Consider the following 15865-nt stretch of genomic DNA (forward strand, 5'->3'; position numbering starts at 1 on the left):
ACATGCTGAGGCTGTGGGCATTAGCATGGCTGCACAAAGACACTGTTGTCCACCTTGAAGCGGATAGGCTTTCATTCCCTGTGGGACCCTGGATTATTTCTTCAACTATTTGGGTCTCTATTTGAAGGTAAAGTGTGAGGAATGCTGCCCTCTCTGGTTTCACTCACAGAGGAGGTACTGTGTGGAGCCGGGGAAGCCCTCACAAGGTAAACACTGGTCTGTGTGGAGCCTGTGCCAGGTGCAGAGGCACACTGAACTCACACCATTCACAATCTGCTGAACTGACTAGTCATTTTAATTAACATTACATTAAGTAAACACTAGGGGCTACTAGACATGGCCTATGTTAGACTACATGATTACTTTATTATTCTTTAAACATGCACCAATCTAGCATTTAAAAAACTGGACTTTCATAAGACATTAATTGCATCATGACAGTGAGTGAAGCAGTGTGACTAATTTAGGCTATAGGCTGATATGTCAAATAAAATTATAATAAAAAGAATAAATAAAATAGAAGAATAAATAAAAGAATAAATAAAAAGAAATCTTCTTGTAACTGAAGCTTAGTATCTGAAACCTCTTTACAACCCTTGTGATGTTGACCTGAAGTGACATTTTCAAAGTGTCTTAACAGACACCTTAATGTATGTTATTAAAAACTTTGTTGTTACATAGCTGACAGAAGGCAGTTAAAGGCACTTGATTAAAAACATAAAAACAGAACTAGTTCATTTTAAACGAGTTATTCTTCACTTACCTCATGCAATCTAAGCATCCTAATTGATGAGCACTTTTCACAACTCTCAGAGACAGGTGCAGAGCTAGCATGCTAACATGCACTTACTGATAATTGAACAATGAAATGCTTTGTCATTAGATGCAGACACTACACAGCAGACTGACCTTAACCCTCTCCAAGCAGGCGTTGCAGATTTGAAACAGCTAAATGCCAATTACCAACTTACTCCACATCCATATTTTATGAGCTTTTTTTACTCAGGAGCCTTTTCTCCCATCCATGCTGATAAACGTAGGTGATGCAGACTGTGCAAGAATGGCTACACACAAACGGCCTGTCAGAAGTACAAAGTACTTTTGTTGTTTACAAAGGATAAAAAAGTCAGGATTGTACTGTGTATTACTACCCCATATGATAATTTTCCTCAAATATCAGATTTTTCCTGATACTAAAATTAATTTGAGCCTGAGAGGGTTATAAGCATCTTATAATATCTATATGGGAACAGGACAAATATCATTCAAATAAATCTTGCATGGGACCAGTCACATGTGAAATCCAACAACAAGGCAGCTGCCTCATCCTCCTGCTTTTCAGTTTTGTTTTTATTTTTGCTTTATTAATAATTGCTATTAATTTTAATGAATACTGAAAGATGATTGGAGGCACACAGCTGTACACAGGATGATAATGAAAGCAGCAGTTGCCAGAGTTTCGAGCATTAACAGGAACATTTGGTGATGGAAGGATTAGAGGATTATGACATCGGTCGCAGTACTTTCTCACTATTACAAAAGCAGTCTGTCTCACCATCACTACTGCACTGAAAAATACAGCCTACCTGTGTTTATTTTACAGAATGGAGATGGAATTTTCTTCTGGAAAACAGGTGAGTTTTTAAAAGGGAGTGTGGCTGATGCTATGTATAATATAGGCCCACTGAAAAAGAAATTGTATTTAGCAAATACTTGGATACAACCTTTTTTCCTCTAGGGACCGGTAGACTCACAAGATTTAGTTCCAAGGACAAACAGAAAGGGGCAGAGTCAGTAGCAACAGCTCAAAACAAGTACAACCGATTATCCTGTATTTTTTAAATATATTTTTTTACTCATGTTTGCTTTTTATTTGGTTAATTGATTCTATATTTAAAAATAACAAAATCCGTATTGATAAAAAAGATATATATATAAAACCATTTCCTCTGGGACCTGGTAGCAGATGGCTAGTGGCCCAGCCAGTTTTGGGTCATGGACCCTTGTTTTATTCTAAACATATTATTACATGCTATAAAACTGTGTTGGCAGACACACTTAACCGGTGTAATCTTGTCAACCTCCCTGCCTCTAATGACCTATTACGTAAAGACAAGCATGTTACAATAGCAAGGGATTTATGTGTTTATCCACAGATTTTGTAGATTTCATTGTATTAATCTGTTCATGTGTTTGTTTGTTTATTTATTTATTTATTTGTTTGTTTATCTAGTTATTTTTATTCTCTTGCTGGTAGCATCTTTCAGTCACAATACTGTAAAACTTAAAAAATCTGCAAGTTTCCATTGTACAACTTTTTACATTCTTAAATACATCTTCATATTTTTCAGATGCACTAAATTACAACAAAGGGAAATAAGTCTGCACTCTCCTCTGATCTTCACGTCTGCTCCAGCTGCTGTTCTATGGCGTGAACATTTCTCCATCCTCCTGGTGTGGATGAAGAATGCCTCCTCTTTCTCTCATCCTCTTTCTCCTGACTATTTCGTACCCACACCCATCTTCCCTGAGTTCTCGCGTGTGCCCAGTGCGTTGTGTGTGTTATGAGCATGCTAACCTGGTGGACTGTCAAGACCAGGGCTTTGCACATGTGCCCCGGGGCCTCCCTCACGGCACCTGGCTCCTGAAGCTGGGAGGGAACAACCTGACAGAGATCGGCACCCACGCCTTTGTCGGCCTGTGGTCCCTACGGGTACTCGACCTCGGTGTCAGCAAGACCCAATACATACGGCCCAAGGTACACCACTGGAGCACTTTTCTGTATACTAGAAAGTGGTGAAAATGTGCAATAATACAACTTGAAATGCACTTGTTTGATCAAGCATAAACAGACTACACCAATGTAGGTCATGTCTCTTGTGAAAGTTCAGAACCCTGAGGCTGCAGTAGCACTGATTCATGATTGTCTACACTGTACGATGGTATTGGTTAAAAAATAATAATAATAATAAAAAATTAAAATATAACTAAAATGTTACAATTTCATATCAAATTGTTCTTAGAAAAAAATTCTATAATCAAATAAGGGTCAGCAGTCAAAGCTGTCTTATCCAAAGTGCATAAATGATCAAAAGGATTAAAATTGCATTAGCATAAGGAATTGTTCAAAGTTTGGAGTCCACCTGACTGTGGTTGAAGTGATAAGCCTGGTTCTTCTGTGCAGGCATTCTTCTCTCTGTCCTTCCTGGAGAAGTTGGATTTGAGTTGGAATCTGCTCACCACTGTCCCGGTGGACTTTTCCTCTAGCATGACAGCACTCAAGGAGCTGCGGCTGGAGCACAACTACTTACAGAGGATACCTCCAAACAGGTAGGTCAACACTTAAACAAGAACTAAACAAATCTCCCTGCTACTGATTACTGAGGAAGACAATTTCCCACATAATATTGCATATAACTTTCTTGTGTATGTCAATGGTTACTATTATATGAAGGTCAAAAATGAAATCATTATCTGATTTCTGGATCAGATTATTGAAAGGTCTTATGAACAGTTACTTCTGAAGCAGGTAATTGGATTTCTGTCAGATTGTTTACAACCTGTGCACATCCTGAAAAGGAAAAAATACAAAAAAGGACAATCGAATGTGGAAAAGAAAACAAAAGAGTTTCTTGTGCATGGCACATAAACACACCAAAAATCAGACCTAATTATATTATAATCTTATTATGTATTGGTTATTCTAGATTTTACTAACTATGTATGTACCCACTGTTGGCAGCTTTGAGAATCTGGACAGTCTGGAAAAATTAGACCTGAGTTACAATCAGCTGGAAGCAGTGGGCCCCGGTGTGCTGAAGGGACTGTCCAGATTGAGGCAGCTCCACCTGCAGTACAACAGACTAAGCGTGGTACAGCAGGGCAGTATGGACATGCTGCCAGGCCTGGAGGTGCACACCACACACAACTTCTACTGTACATACTGTGTACTTGCTGTGTTCATACTGTGTTCATACTGCTTTACATACTGTGGTCCATACTGTAGTAAATACTGTGTTCCTAGTGGTCCATGACACTGGCTCTTCCATGTGCAGGTGCTGCAGCTGAGTTATAACAACATCTCGCAGATTGACAGTGATGCTCTGGCTCCTCTCTACAGTCTGGCTGTTTTAGCTTTGGAGGGAAACAACATGCACAACCTGAAATTTAAGACTTTCATCAGTCTGCACACCACCGCTACTCACATTCAGCTCTCAGGTGTGTAATTGCTGTGTTTGTTTCACTGACATCCATTTTATACTTCATCTTTATAATTCATTAGACTTTTCCAAATGCTCACAATACAGTTTTGAGCATTGTTCATTCACTCCTCACATATCATCCCTTCCAACCATAACAAATCAAACACAACATTCATACAGAGCCTAGGTGAAGAGTCTTGCCCAAGGACACAACAACAGTATGCATGGGTCAGAGTTGGAAACAAACTTTTTTTTTGTATTTAATAGGAAACAAGGAAACAAAATTAAGTCTCTTAAATAGAACTTTTTCACAGTGGCCGGAAGTCCTGCCCTGTAGGTTTGCGGAACTTCTGGTTAATGGTTTTCTTTGGCAAAATGTCTGTGGAAATGCCTCGCGTATTCTCCACCAGCTTAATATATCTGCCTACTCCATTATCCACTTCAATCAACAAGGTCGACAAAGGACTTAAATTCTTTAAATTTATCCACAACTATCAAGGTAAGAAAGACAAAAGCTTAAAGGCAAACAACAACTAGCATTAGTGAACTACTCCTTAGCAAAACTTTCTCGAATTGATAATTGTAAATAAATTCATGGAAGAATTTATATCCTTATATCTTTTGTCGACCTTTTTGGTTGAAAACTTGGTGATGGGGCAGGCAGATTTATTAAGAAGGCGGAGAATACGCAAGACATTTCCACAGACATTTTGCCATAAAAAACATTAACAACACGCAAAAGACGCTATGAAAAAGGTCTATTAAGTTGCATTGTATGTTTTCTCCTCAGGTAACCCATGGAGCTGCGACTGTGAGCTACACCGTGTCTTCAGTAAGATCTTGTTTGTGCGCTACCTTCACATCGACGACTACCGCAACGTGACATGCCACGAGCCCCCACTGCTGGCTGGATACTCTCTGGCGTGGGTGGACAGTCGGCTGTGTGTGGCTGAGACCGCGACGGTACTGGTCATTACAGTAACAGTGTTAGTGACTGTAGTGGCAGCTGTGGTGATGGCAGAGAGGAACAGGAAGAGGAAAGATAGAAGTCCTCTGTCATGAAGTCATGTCCTCTGTTTGTAAATAATGCCTAACAAAATGAGTATGGGATAATGCCTTGTAATATACAGATGAGCCATATGTAAGTACACAGAGTTGACTCATCTTAATCTTAGTCTAACAGGTATCCACACGTCAAACTCCTGGCTGTAATCAGGGCAGTCCTGTGTGATGTCACATTGTACTTGAAATTGCAGTGTCCTCTAGAGGCAGCATACACTTAGATTTAGACATTTTTGACCCGGAAGCTGCAAATATACAGTTTAGTTGCAAAAAAGTTGATTTAATGTTTAGTTCCGCTGTATAATATTCAATTACCATCTACTGATTTTGTTGACTGGCTTGGTTAGTTTGATCAATAAATTCTCCTTAAACCACACATCTTGATGAAAGTGATTTCTTTATTGTTATACTGTAATTGTGAATATAATGTATATGGGCTACTAAATTTCAATACTGGCTATACACTGAAGAGTGCAGCAATAATAACACAGCACAAGTCAAACAGTGTGGGGACTTTGTTCAATGGGCATGCAGCCACTTCACTTGGACTTAAATTAACCATCAAATTCGCAATGAGCAACAACAGGGTAAGACTGCTATTATATAGTGGATTATTAAATTGTTGGTTAGTTGGTATAGATCCACTTAACTAACCTTTGTTTATATTTTATCCACAGATGAGTTATTATGCTGTTAAAATTGCTTTATTTTTAACCTATAGTTCAACCATGGTGACACCAGTCAAATTTGTAAGTAACATAGTAGATACACAAATCAGCATTTTACTGTTTTCAATATCCTTCTCTTTTTCAAGGTACCTATTCAGACCGCAACCACACAAAGTACGTTTTATTAACTTAATCTCTAAATTTGTAAACATTATCAGCATATATAGCATGTTCTGTTCCCATTTGCTGAATGTCTGTTGATCTGGCTGGCACTGGGAAATATAAAATACATATTTGGTTGATTATTTCTTTTTTTTTAATCTATTGTTTCTTTCTCTGTGCAAATACATACCTTAAAGCAGACCTATTATGCAAATTTGACTTTTTAGAACTTTTAACCAACCTCTCACTATTTACTCACTCATAGTTGTATTTGTAGTGATTTATGTATGTTTGAGCCATCTTTAGTCATTTATTTTCATGACACCATAAATATTGCCCATCAGTCCCTGTTTTCACTACCACCGCCACTGCTTTGTGCTTACTCTGGTCTCCAATTTTATTTTCTTAATCAATAATCGTGCAGGATTCGGCGGTGTCGTGTAGTCATTTTGGTGCAATAAAAAAAAAAAATTGCTGTTCACTACTGTGTAGTCCATTGGAGGTGCCAACTCTTTGTTGTGGTATTGTTTAATCCAGAAGTCAGCGGACTTTGAGGGGGGTATAGCAGACACAAGCATAATATGTCTTCTTGTGCTGTGCAGGGGCCACTGTGGTCTTCTTCACTGCACACCAAGGCTCGCTGAGGGACATATTGTTTGATCCAATAATTTTTAACCAAGTGTGGATGAATCAAGGTTCGGGGTACAACAACCTAACCGGAGTGTTCACAGCACCGGAGACGGGCATCTATCAGTTTATGTTCAGCGCTCAGCTCTGCCGCGGAGGTTCCAACAACTTCTGGCACTTTGTGGTCAACAAAAACACAAAGGTTCTCTGCCATGCTCAGGTTAGGCATACAGATAGCAGGCAACTGTCAAATTATGTACCAAATGTTATTTTTATTTTTATGTATTGTTTGTTTCAGTAACTTGGTATTGTTTGGGCTGACATTCCTGTGCAACTAAATGATAGAATAACTAACTAAAAAATAAATCATGCCCTCTCTTGCCCTCAGGTGGCTGATGGAGACACAACTCTAACCACGTGTTATTTGGTGGAATCTCTCAAGCAGGGTGATATGGTGTGGGTGAGGCAGCGAGAGGGCAGCTGTGCCTGGTCCAGTGCTACGTCCAATACCATCACTTTCTCTGGAGTCTTACTGCTCAACACGGGGGGCACGTCCAGCTCCTGTCCCCTGCTTGGAGGGGGCATGTATGGGACATCTGTGCAGAGCTCTGTAGCCACTCCTCATCTCACTGCTCTAGCCTTGATACTGTGCCTTCTGCTCTGCTCATGCTTTTGATACAAGTAATATCAGTTGTATATATTATAAAATGTTATTTGATTCTGTTACAGTCTGTTGTAGCCTGATGAACATTAAAGGGCCTATATTACACTATTTTATGATCTATGTTATAATGTCTCCTTATCACAAACTTGCCTGGAGTTGTGTTTTGTTTTATTTAGCACACATACCCTGCATAGAGTTCTTCTTGCAACAGAAAACTCTGTTCCACCTTGAGATGGTATGTGGTACTACAGAAAGTGCTCCAATGTGTTTTTAAGCTCCATTAGCCTTCACTAGAATCAACTGGAAATTTCAGCCCTGGAATTGTCCATCTCTACTGAAGTAAAAGTAAAAGGAAGCTGTTAACTTGAAATCTACCACTACATGACATCACAGGGTGGAACAGATCATTTTGAGCTTGGGGCTGTAGATGGTCTAATAGTAAAGGGTTACTCAAACGTGTGCATGAAACAAAACACAACTCCAAGTATATAGGAGGTAACAACATTACAGCATGGCTTAAAACCCACAAGAGTCAGTTTTGTGTAATATGGGACCTTTAAGCATCAGCAGCAAATAACCTACTCACCTATAAACACTGAACCATTCACTTCATTCATAAAGTCTTAAATGTGCTGCAAACTTGTTGCCTGACAATGTCATTCTAATCGCTAAATATACATTTCCTGTATATGTAATATACAAGGAACTGGAGGGATGGCACAGATAGGCAAGCCAACTTGCAAATCAATGTTGCAGGATTTTTGAGTATTTATAGTTTTCAGTGTGACACTGAAAACTATATATACTATAACGTGTATAGTGCAGAGCATGTTGAAGAGCCAGGTTTGACAAACTTGTGCCCTTTTTTTTCTGTGGACACAATTCATAGGTGCAGACAGGAGCTGTGATACAAATGCTTGGATCTCTAAATAAAGAAATTCTTTTAAAAATTGATTGAAAATTTTACCCAACACATCAAAATCTTGCATACTGTTCCTTTAACAGTTCTCATAACCGGACCGAACCACACACCAAGTGTAAAGGCCAAAGTGAACCGTCACTAGAGTAACCATCAGTGAAATGAAGGTCTACGACGCCACCAGGTGGCTGCCAGTGGAAAGTACAACACGAAAATAAACGAGATGTCGAGAATGATTTTCTTTATGGAAAATAGAAGACAGAAATATTTCTATATTATTTACATTTCTCAAAATAGGCAATATTTAAAAAAAATGTCCAACTATAAAAAAAAAAAAAAAAAAAGACAAATCATGTGCGGTCTTTTGGTAAACGTCACGCTGGTTTCAGGAAGTAGTGACGCACGGTTGTGTTTTCCACTGTGCGCACATGAAATTGTTGTTGATATATAATACGTGCTTAATTTGTTAATTGGTAAAAATGACATTAAGTCTAATGCCGTACTTTACCAAATATACACGAAGAAAACTTACAGCTTTTCAATTTTAACAGCAGCTATGTTGGTTTAGAGCTAACTAGTTAGCCACAGCCCACAGGTAAGTGCTAACTGTCACACTATGTACTTTTATCTGATTGTGCAAATTGTGCCCTTTATAAAACAAATACCACCTATTTTTATTAGTGTTTATAAAATGCATGTGATCCATGAAGTAAGAAGTAGAAGTACATTTCGCTTGAAGTTAAAACTTAAGTTCTATAAAACTACAAACAGATGCAGGCATTATTACCATTAGCTACTTTGTTATGTGAAGACCACATCCAATCATGCATTGGCAGATTGTGCTTGTTTTACTATTGCTTTACTTTTTGATTCAGTTGCTCTACTCAGTTGCTTTTCTGTGTCCCTATAATTTAGTGTGAACAATGGCAGAGGCCGGGGCCCACTTGACCAGCAGCACAGCTCAGGAGCAGCCCTCCATCTTTGAGGTGCTGGCCCAGGAGTCCCTCATGGATGCTGTGAAACCTGCTCTGAGACATGCTGTCAAGGTACTGCTCCTCAGCTCTAACGGCTCTTTTGAACAGTGGTATTTTTAGTGGTTTAACTCACTTTATACATTGCTGCACCCTCCTTAGGTCCTGGCAGAATCGAATCCATCGCGATACGGCTTCCTGTGGCAGTGCTTCGATGAGCTCTACCTGCTCCTGGACTTCCTGCTACAGAAACACTTCCTGTCCCACTGCAGCGCCTCCTTCTCAGAGAACTTCTACGGCCTCAAAAGGGTGTGTGGGGGCCAGCAGGGGCAGCTCCCTTTAAACCGCAGGTCCTATTGGCGCTCCCTCCTCTTGCTGTGCCTTGTGCCATATCTGCGAGCCAAAGTGGAGGCAGTGTTGGCTAAGCAGCGAGACGAGGAGGACTTCTCTATTCGCCTTAGCCAGAGCCGCTTCCAGAGAATGTACCGGGCTGGGGTGGCAGCATACCCCTATGTTAGCTCGGCCTGGCAGGCTCTGGTCTTCTGTCAGCAGCTGCTCTTTGTGTTTGGAGTGGCCAAGACTCACAGTCCTCTGCTGTGGTTAGCCCGGGTTAGACTAGCCCGGCTCAGCGCTCAGGACCTCAAGGAAATGGAGCTGAGGGAGGAGAGCCAGAGGGGACCTATAGGGGGGAGGTAAGTATTGTAATACAACCTGTGAATACACTGGAATACTGTAATAAAGGGCCAAATTACACTTGATTAATTACTATTTTAGTTTTGTTTGTTTTTGAAAAATAGAAATGGAAAACTTTATGTGTTTGAAGCAGATTAAAAATAACAGTTATTCATTCATCATATATACATTCGTTGGTCTTCTATACGTATACTTACCTCTATGTTTCTCATTTATCATATCAATTAAGTGTTTGTGATACTAACCGCTGTGACTGTCCCTGTCTTTTACACAGCCCTCTGCAAAGAATGTGGCACTTGCTCTCCCAGGCCACCAGGGGGTTCGCTGTGTCCCTGTCCACCACCTTGTCCCTGGGCGTCTTTTTCCTGCAGTTCCTGGAATGGTGGTACTCCTCGGAAAATCAAAGCACTGTGAAAACCCTGACGACTCTGCCCGCCCCTCCACCCCCCCTCTACTTGCAGCCAGCCAATCAGAGCGCTGCAGAGTGCGAGCGCTACCTCCATACATGTCCACTGTGTCACAGACCACGCACCAACGCCACAGTCCTGTCCACGTCTGGCTTTGTGTTCTGTTACCGCTGTGTGTACACCTACGTGAAGGCCCACCGCCGATGCCCTGTCACTGGGTACCCCAGCGAATTGCAGCAGCTCATCAAGATCTATTCTCCCGAGAGCTAGCGCCAGACAAACCAGGCAAACTATTCAGACTTAATCATAAACAAGAACTATGAGCAATTTAGCAGATGGACTTCATAACATTTAATTATCTGTAAATTATTGTATTGCTGAAATATTTGTATAAGCTTAAAATTCTACATTTGATAAAAAATACAATCTAATTATATTTTATGAAGTTTTATGTAATAGTGCCAGATAGATTTTGCTTTTTTTTTTTTACAGAAATAAAGTTCAAAATATTATCAATTTAACTTTCTAATGCAGCTGTGGAGAAAATCCTTAAAACTTAAATGTGTTTTAAACTGAACAAAATGAGCAACTTCTGGGTCACATCTTGTCAGTGAATTGCTTTATTGAGTTTTCAGACAAATTTAACAACAGGCCCACTTAAAAAAAGAAACTGATACTGAGGATCAACGTCACAACAATACAGTGAGTAATAAAAAGGGTTTCTTTAATGTCCACAAAACCCTGTAATGAGTGAACAATCAGCTTCCCTTTGACTCCTGACTCCAACAACAGAAAAGACAGAGAAAAGGGGCGCGTTTTCATTGCCAGTAATAGTCACAGTAATAAGATTGCTCTGATAGTGTATTGCACATGTGAACACAATGATGCACTTTTTATTTACATGTGAACTACACACATGTTGAATTGTTGCAACAGGAAAGCCTCCAGATAAAAAAAAAAAAAAAAAGACAACGGCAAGGACAGAAGAAATAGTCAGGAATGTGCTTGTGATTGGCGCCAGGTTTTAGCCACAAACGATAGACGACACAGAAAGGGCCCCCCTCAGAAACAAAAACAAAAGGAGGAGGTATGTCCCGTCCCCAAATACAGCCCCCCGGATTAGAGCAGGACACTACAGTTACACCACAGTATCAAACATATCAAGAAATATACAGTATTCGCTCATGTAGCAAAAGAGCCCAAATGGTGAGAGAAAAGTAGTGTGCGCTTTGTTGTAGTGTGTGGTTGGAAGTGAATAAAATCGCAAGGTTTTAACTGGGGAGATCATTTTCGATATCTCAAATGTTTAGCAATAGACAACTATTAACTAAGCCATTCTTAAAAACAGCATAATTAAAATAGTTAATCTGTATTTTAGTATTTAGTATTTTAGTGTTGAAGTAAAAACGGAAAGAAATTATTAATATGTTAAACTTGGTGTGTTAATGTTTTATTAAGTAAATTTAATATTTGTTAAAGGAACTGTATGTAGCCTGTAGTCTTCAGATTTAAACCAACTGGATTTCAGCATCGATACTGTCAACCCATTCTGCTTTCTGATCATACTGAGCCATCATGTCCAATGTTTTTGTAATTAAGATTAAATCTGCATTAGAACTGATATCAGTGAAAGCTATATTTGATTTGCACAAACAACTTATCTGGTAACACATTTAAGTCAAGTTTATACAATCTAAAAACAACATCTTACATACAGTTCCTTTAATGTCTGGAAACCTACACCTACAAAACTAAACTGTCCAGACTAAATAGGTATTATTCAGTAAGCAGTCTATTGTTAACCATTAATACTCATCTTTAAAAATCTGACCAGCCCCAGTTTGTGCCTTGCTTTTACCAACTACCAACAGACAAATGGACTTAGTTAACAATAGTACAAATACACCACTTAAGTTTCTGAAAATGAGGCTCGATTATTCACTGCTTAGTAACTTTCCACTTGTAAGACACAAATTACAGCTGTCAGTCTCTTGATTTGAAGTTATCTTACCGAAGGTTCTCTAAACAGACAAAATAGTGAACTGTTCAATAGCGTTGTGATGTCAGTTTGGAGATGATCAACATAGTGGTGTAGCAAAGACATTCATGAACCAAATATTTAACATTTGAATAAGTCCCTATTTGAGTTGGAACCACTGACCGTGTGCATACAGTCTATGGTTGGAACGCATTCCTTCTGAATTTTAAGCCAATTTTGTTCTTTAACGTGGACGACCAAAACAGTCTTTCGCAGCCTTAAAGCTTTCTACAATGTGCATCAACTTAACCTCTCCCCTGCCCAGGAATGTACTATTTGATATTTGTGGTGCTAAAAACAGCCGATGTACAGCCCCATTAGAGTATCAGGTAATTCACCTTGTTACAATACAAATAATGTTTATATTAGACTCCCAAAACAAAAAAACAGGTCAGGGAACATAACCGTTTTGCAATGAATATGTGTCTTGATGTTTTGGTGGAAATGAACAAAACGGAAAAGAGTGGGATTCCTCATCAAAACCATTGCTTAAGTTGCAGCTTAAGGCTATACTGGAATTATGTAGTTGCCATTTAAACTTTATTATTTAAATTATATGCATATTAAAAAGCAACAAATAAGTAAAAAATATGGCTTTAGAAATGTGCAAAAATATCCAATGGCTATAAAGTAAACTCGCTCACTTTCACTTGCATGTAAGTTGGATCACGTCTTCAGCGGTGGGGTCTATTATTGCTCAAGTAAGGTGATGTACAGTTAATAATAGGTGCATAATGGTTTTGGATGTTTAGTTCTTTGCGGAATAGTTAACCTGACACTCAGATGGGGCTTGCATCCGCTTTTTGTAAAGGACAATTCTGAACCGTGCTTCATCAAATGAATGGAGATTGCTGACCAAGCTAACAAAAGTTCAACAGTCTCACCTCACCAGAGCTGTTCCTGGATGAGTGGTACAATGGCTAATGGACATGATAAAAACCTGTGTTCAATGTGTCACCAGAGGGCGGGGCCTGTCCCTGACCCTTGACCTTTATGAGGGCTCAGTATTTGGTACAAAGGGTTCTATGAGATATTTATCATTATTCCACTTGGGTAACAAACATGGCAGCTCAAACATAAAGCAGGCACTTAACTGAACGTAATGTAAATGCACTGTAGTGAGAATGAGGACTTAACTTTGCCTATAACTGTGCTGTGCTACTTACACATATCACGTATGTGTATGGATGAGTCCATCTATGTATGTGACCCATTTCTACTTGAGAATATGTTTTAAACCTGTACGTTCACACTGTCCATTGTCAGAATAAACGGGACATGCAAAAACGTGTGATTTTTTTTTTTTCTTGAATGAGAACTCCGTTTATAAATATATACATTTGCTGAAAGTACAGACTATCTTTTATTACATTTGGAAAGCACACTTATTGCTTGGTAATAAGTTTTGCAGTGTTGCAAAGCCTATTTCAATTAAGGTGATATAAAGTTTCACACAGATGTAAATTAAACATGTCTATCTTGTTCCTCACAGAACCCCAGTAACAGCATACTGAATTGTCCCCCTTTGAGCTAATATGTAGTTGCTGGTGTTGGTCTGTGGGGGGCAGCGTGCCTGCTTGGTCCTGCCAAAGGAGCTGGACCACTGCTCCTCCATCAGCTCCAGCTGTAGTCAACATGTGTAAACAGACAGGTGGTGTGAGCCCTATGTGTGCCAACTCCCAAAGCCCTCCACATCTGTACCAGTCTGATCCCACACTCAAGAGTAGGGTCTGCCATGTACAGTCATAGAAAAGTCTGACTGGACAAGACACAGTATTTACATCCAACAGGAATATTTGAGGAAAAGGAGAGTTCCCTGTCCAATGGAAAGAAGGGGGCGGGGCTGTAGTCACATGATGAGCACTGGATCCTGAGGCACCTTCACCAGCAGAGACGCCATCGAACGCTCCAAGAATATTTGAATTAGCAAATTAGCACTTAGCAGGGCTTTGGTCATCTGCAATATTGTCATTACAAGCCACTTGTAAACTGTCATCATTTTCAAGAAATGTACAACAGGTGTATTTCAAATGGAGCTCACTGTACTAGCTCATTGTGTAGTACAATAGTCAAACTGCTGTACATACAATTATACAACTGTATGGAAACATTTTGTTTGGATCTGGAACACTTAATTTGGTTCATTAATCACTTTGAATGTAACATTTCCACTGATCTCCCGAACCAAGACCCCATGTACAAAAGTTATAGTATTAAAACATTCATGCACTGAAATTAGGCTTTTCACTACCAGCTGCAGATTTTCTTATTTAATCTTATGATGTTAGTTTTTTTTTTTTAAATCCTTTCTAACATTTTCAAAATGTTTTGTTCTATGTAACATTCTTTGTGCAGACGAACGGGCCCTGACCCATTAATAAATATTTATACATATTTAAGATGACCTATTAAAAGGTACTGTGTCATTTGTAAATATTCTGGACTATTACTATGTACAGTTGTATTTACATAAAACAATATTCGGTGGAGATGTTACATGGCGCTCTGTGGTGAGGTATGATGGCTTCACTGTATGTTGGAATACTCAAATCTAAACAGCATATGACACCTCCCTCTTGTGGTCACTAAATGAACAACAAATTAAGGCATCGACATGAAGAGAAGATGAGGTGACACTGACAGTGGTGAGCATGACTCAGGCCTAAGTGGGCTGATTGTATCTTTGTTTTTGTTTTGTTGAGTTTTTTGCTGAGGTGTTCCGGCGGTGGTTTTATGTGGTTTTGAAATTCAACCGTTTATTTCTGTGGACAAAAAGGCACCTAGTTCCTCATCCCGCTCTGATCATATCAGAGTTTTTTCCTTTTTGTCTCAAAGTCAGCAGGTCAGTGGACAAGTCGTCCACTCGCTGCCTGTTTAAAAAATCCTCTGTAGACAGGAGAAAAAGGGATGAGGTCAAAGCTCAGTGCTGTAACGACTGTCCTCCCTCTGGTTGCCACGGAGATGCCAACAAGTCGTCTGCTCCTCCTCTAACCAGTACAAGATCGCTGTGAGTTTGTGCCAAGGGCGACACAAGCCCCGATCCTGCGCCTCACAATAAAAGTCCTCCCTGCTGCAGGTGTGCCAACCACACACCAGTGAAGGCAGGGCAAAGAAGAGGACGTGCCACAAGGAGGCGACGTAGAGTTTACATGTGCTTCTCTTAAGAGTCCTCCTACAAAACAGGCTCCTGCTCCATAGGCTCCTCTGTGGACCTGCACACACACGAGTACACTGTGTTATGAACTCATGAGATGAAGACAGCTTCTATATTTCATATATGTATGTATATGTATATATATATATATATGTTAGGGGTGTCAAATTATCGCGTTAATTGCGATTAATTAATTACAGTCATATTTAGCGCGTTATGTTTTTTAATCGCGTTAATCTCATTTTTAATCTCTAACTTTACTGTTTCTGTATGCGAGTTGCTTTATTATAAAACCTGT

At 39.5% G+C, this 15865-nt stretch overlaps 3 protein-coding genes across 5 annotated transcripts in view; 2 read left to right on the forward strand and 1 right to left on the reverse strand.

Moving 5' to 3' along the window:
- Positions 1-2467: 2467 nt before the first annotated feature.
- On the forward strand, positions 2468-5264 carry si:ch211-237i5.4 (slit homolog 2 protein). The gene is made up of 5 exons (XM_055153081.1): positions 2468-2758; positions 3185-3330; positions 3743-3911; positions 4056-4218; positions 4993-5264. The coding sequence occupies exons 1-5, from the start codon at positions 2468-2470 to the stop codon at positions 5262-5264; spliced, it is 1041 nt and encodes a 346-aa protein (XP_055009056.1).
- A 3424-nt stretch (positions 5265-8688) lies between these two features.
- pex12 (peroxisomal biogenesis factor 12) lies at positions 8689-10904 on the forward strand. Its single transcript, XM_020927278.2, has 4 exons — positions 8689-8899; positions 9220-9350; positions 9438-9967; positions 10243-10904. The coding sequence occupies exons 2-4, from the start codon at positions 9228-9230 to the stop codon at positions 10643-10645; spliced, it is 1056 nt and encodes a 351-aa protein (XP_020782937.1). The 5' UTR covers positions 8689-8899; positions 9220-9227; the 3' UTR covers positions 10646-10904.
- Positions 10905-10972: 68 nt separating this feature from the next.
- Positions 10973-15865, reverse strand: part of hdac5 (histone deacetylase 5) — a 51159-nt gene continuing 46266 nt past the window's right edge. For all 3 annotated transcript variants that reach the window (XM_020927276.2, XM_020927275.2, XM_055152258.1), the window contains one exon: positions 10973-15625. In XM_020927276.2, coding sequence (XP_020782935.1) covers positions 15586-15625 — 40 coding nt within the window. In that variant the 3' untranslated portion in view covers positions 10973-15585. The remainder of the gene's footprint in view (positions 15626-15865) is intronic.

Source organism: Boleophthalmus pectinirostris, unplaced genomic scaffold (genome assembly GCF_026225935.1).
Source record: "Boleophthalmus pectinirostris isolate CB_2022bp ecotype Guang Dong unplaced genomic scaffold, ASM2622593v1 HiC_scaffold_17, whole genome shotgun sequence".
In the NCBI taxonomy this organism is placed as follows: Eukaryota; Metazoa; Chordata; class Actinopteri; order Gobiiformes; family Gobiidae; genus Boleophthalmus; species Boleophthalmus pectinirostris.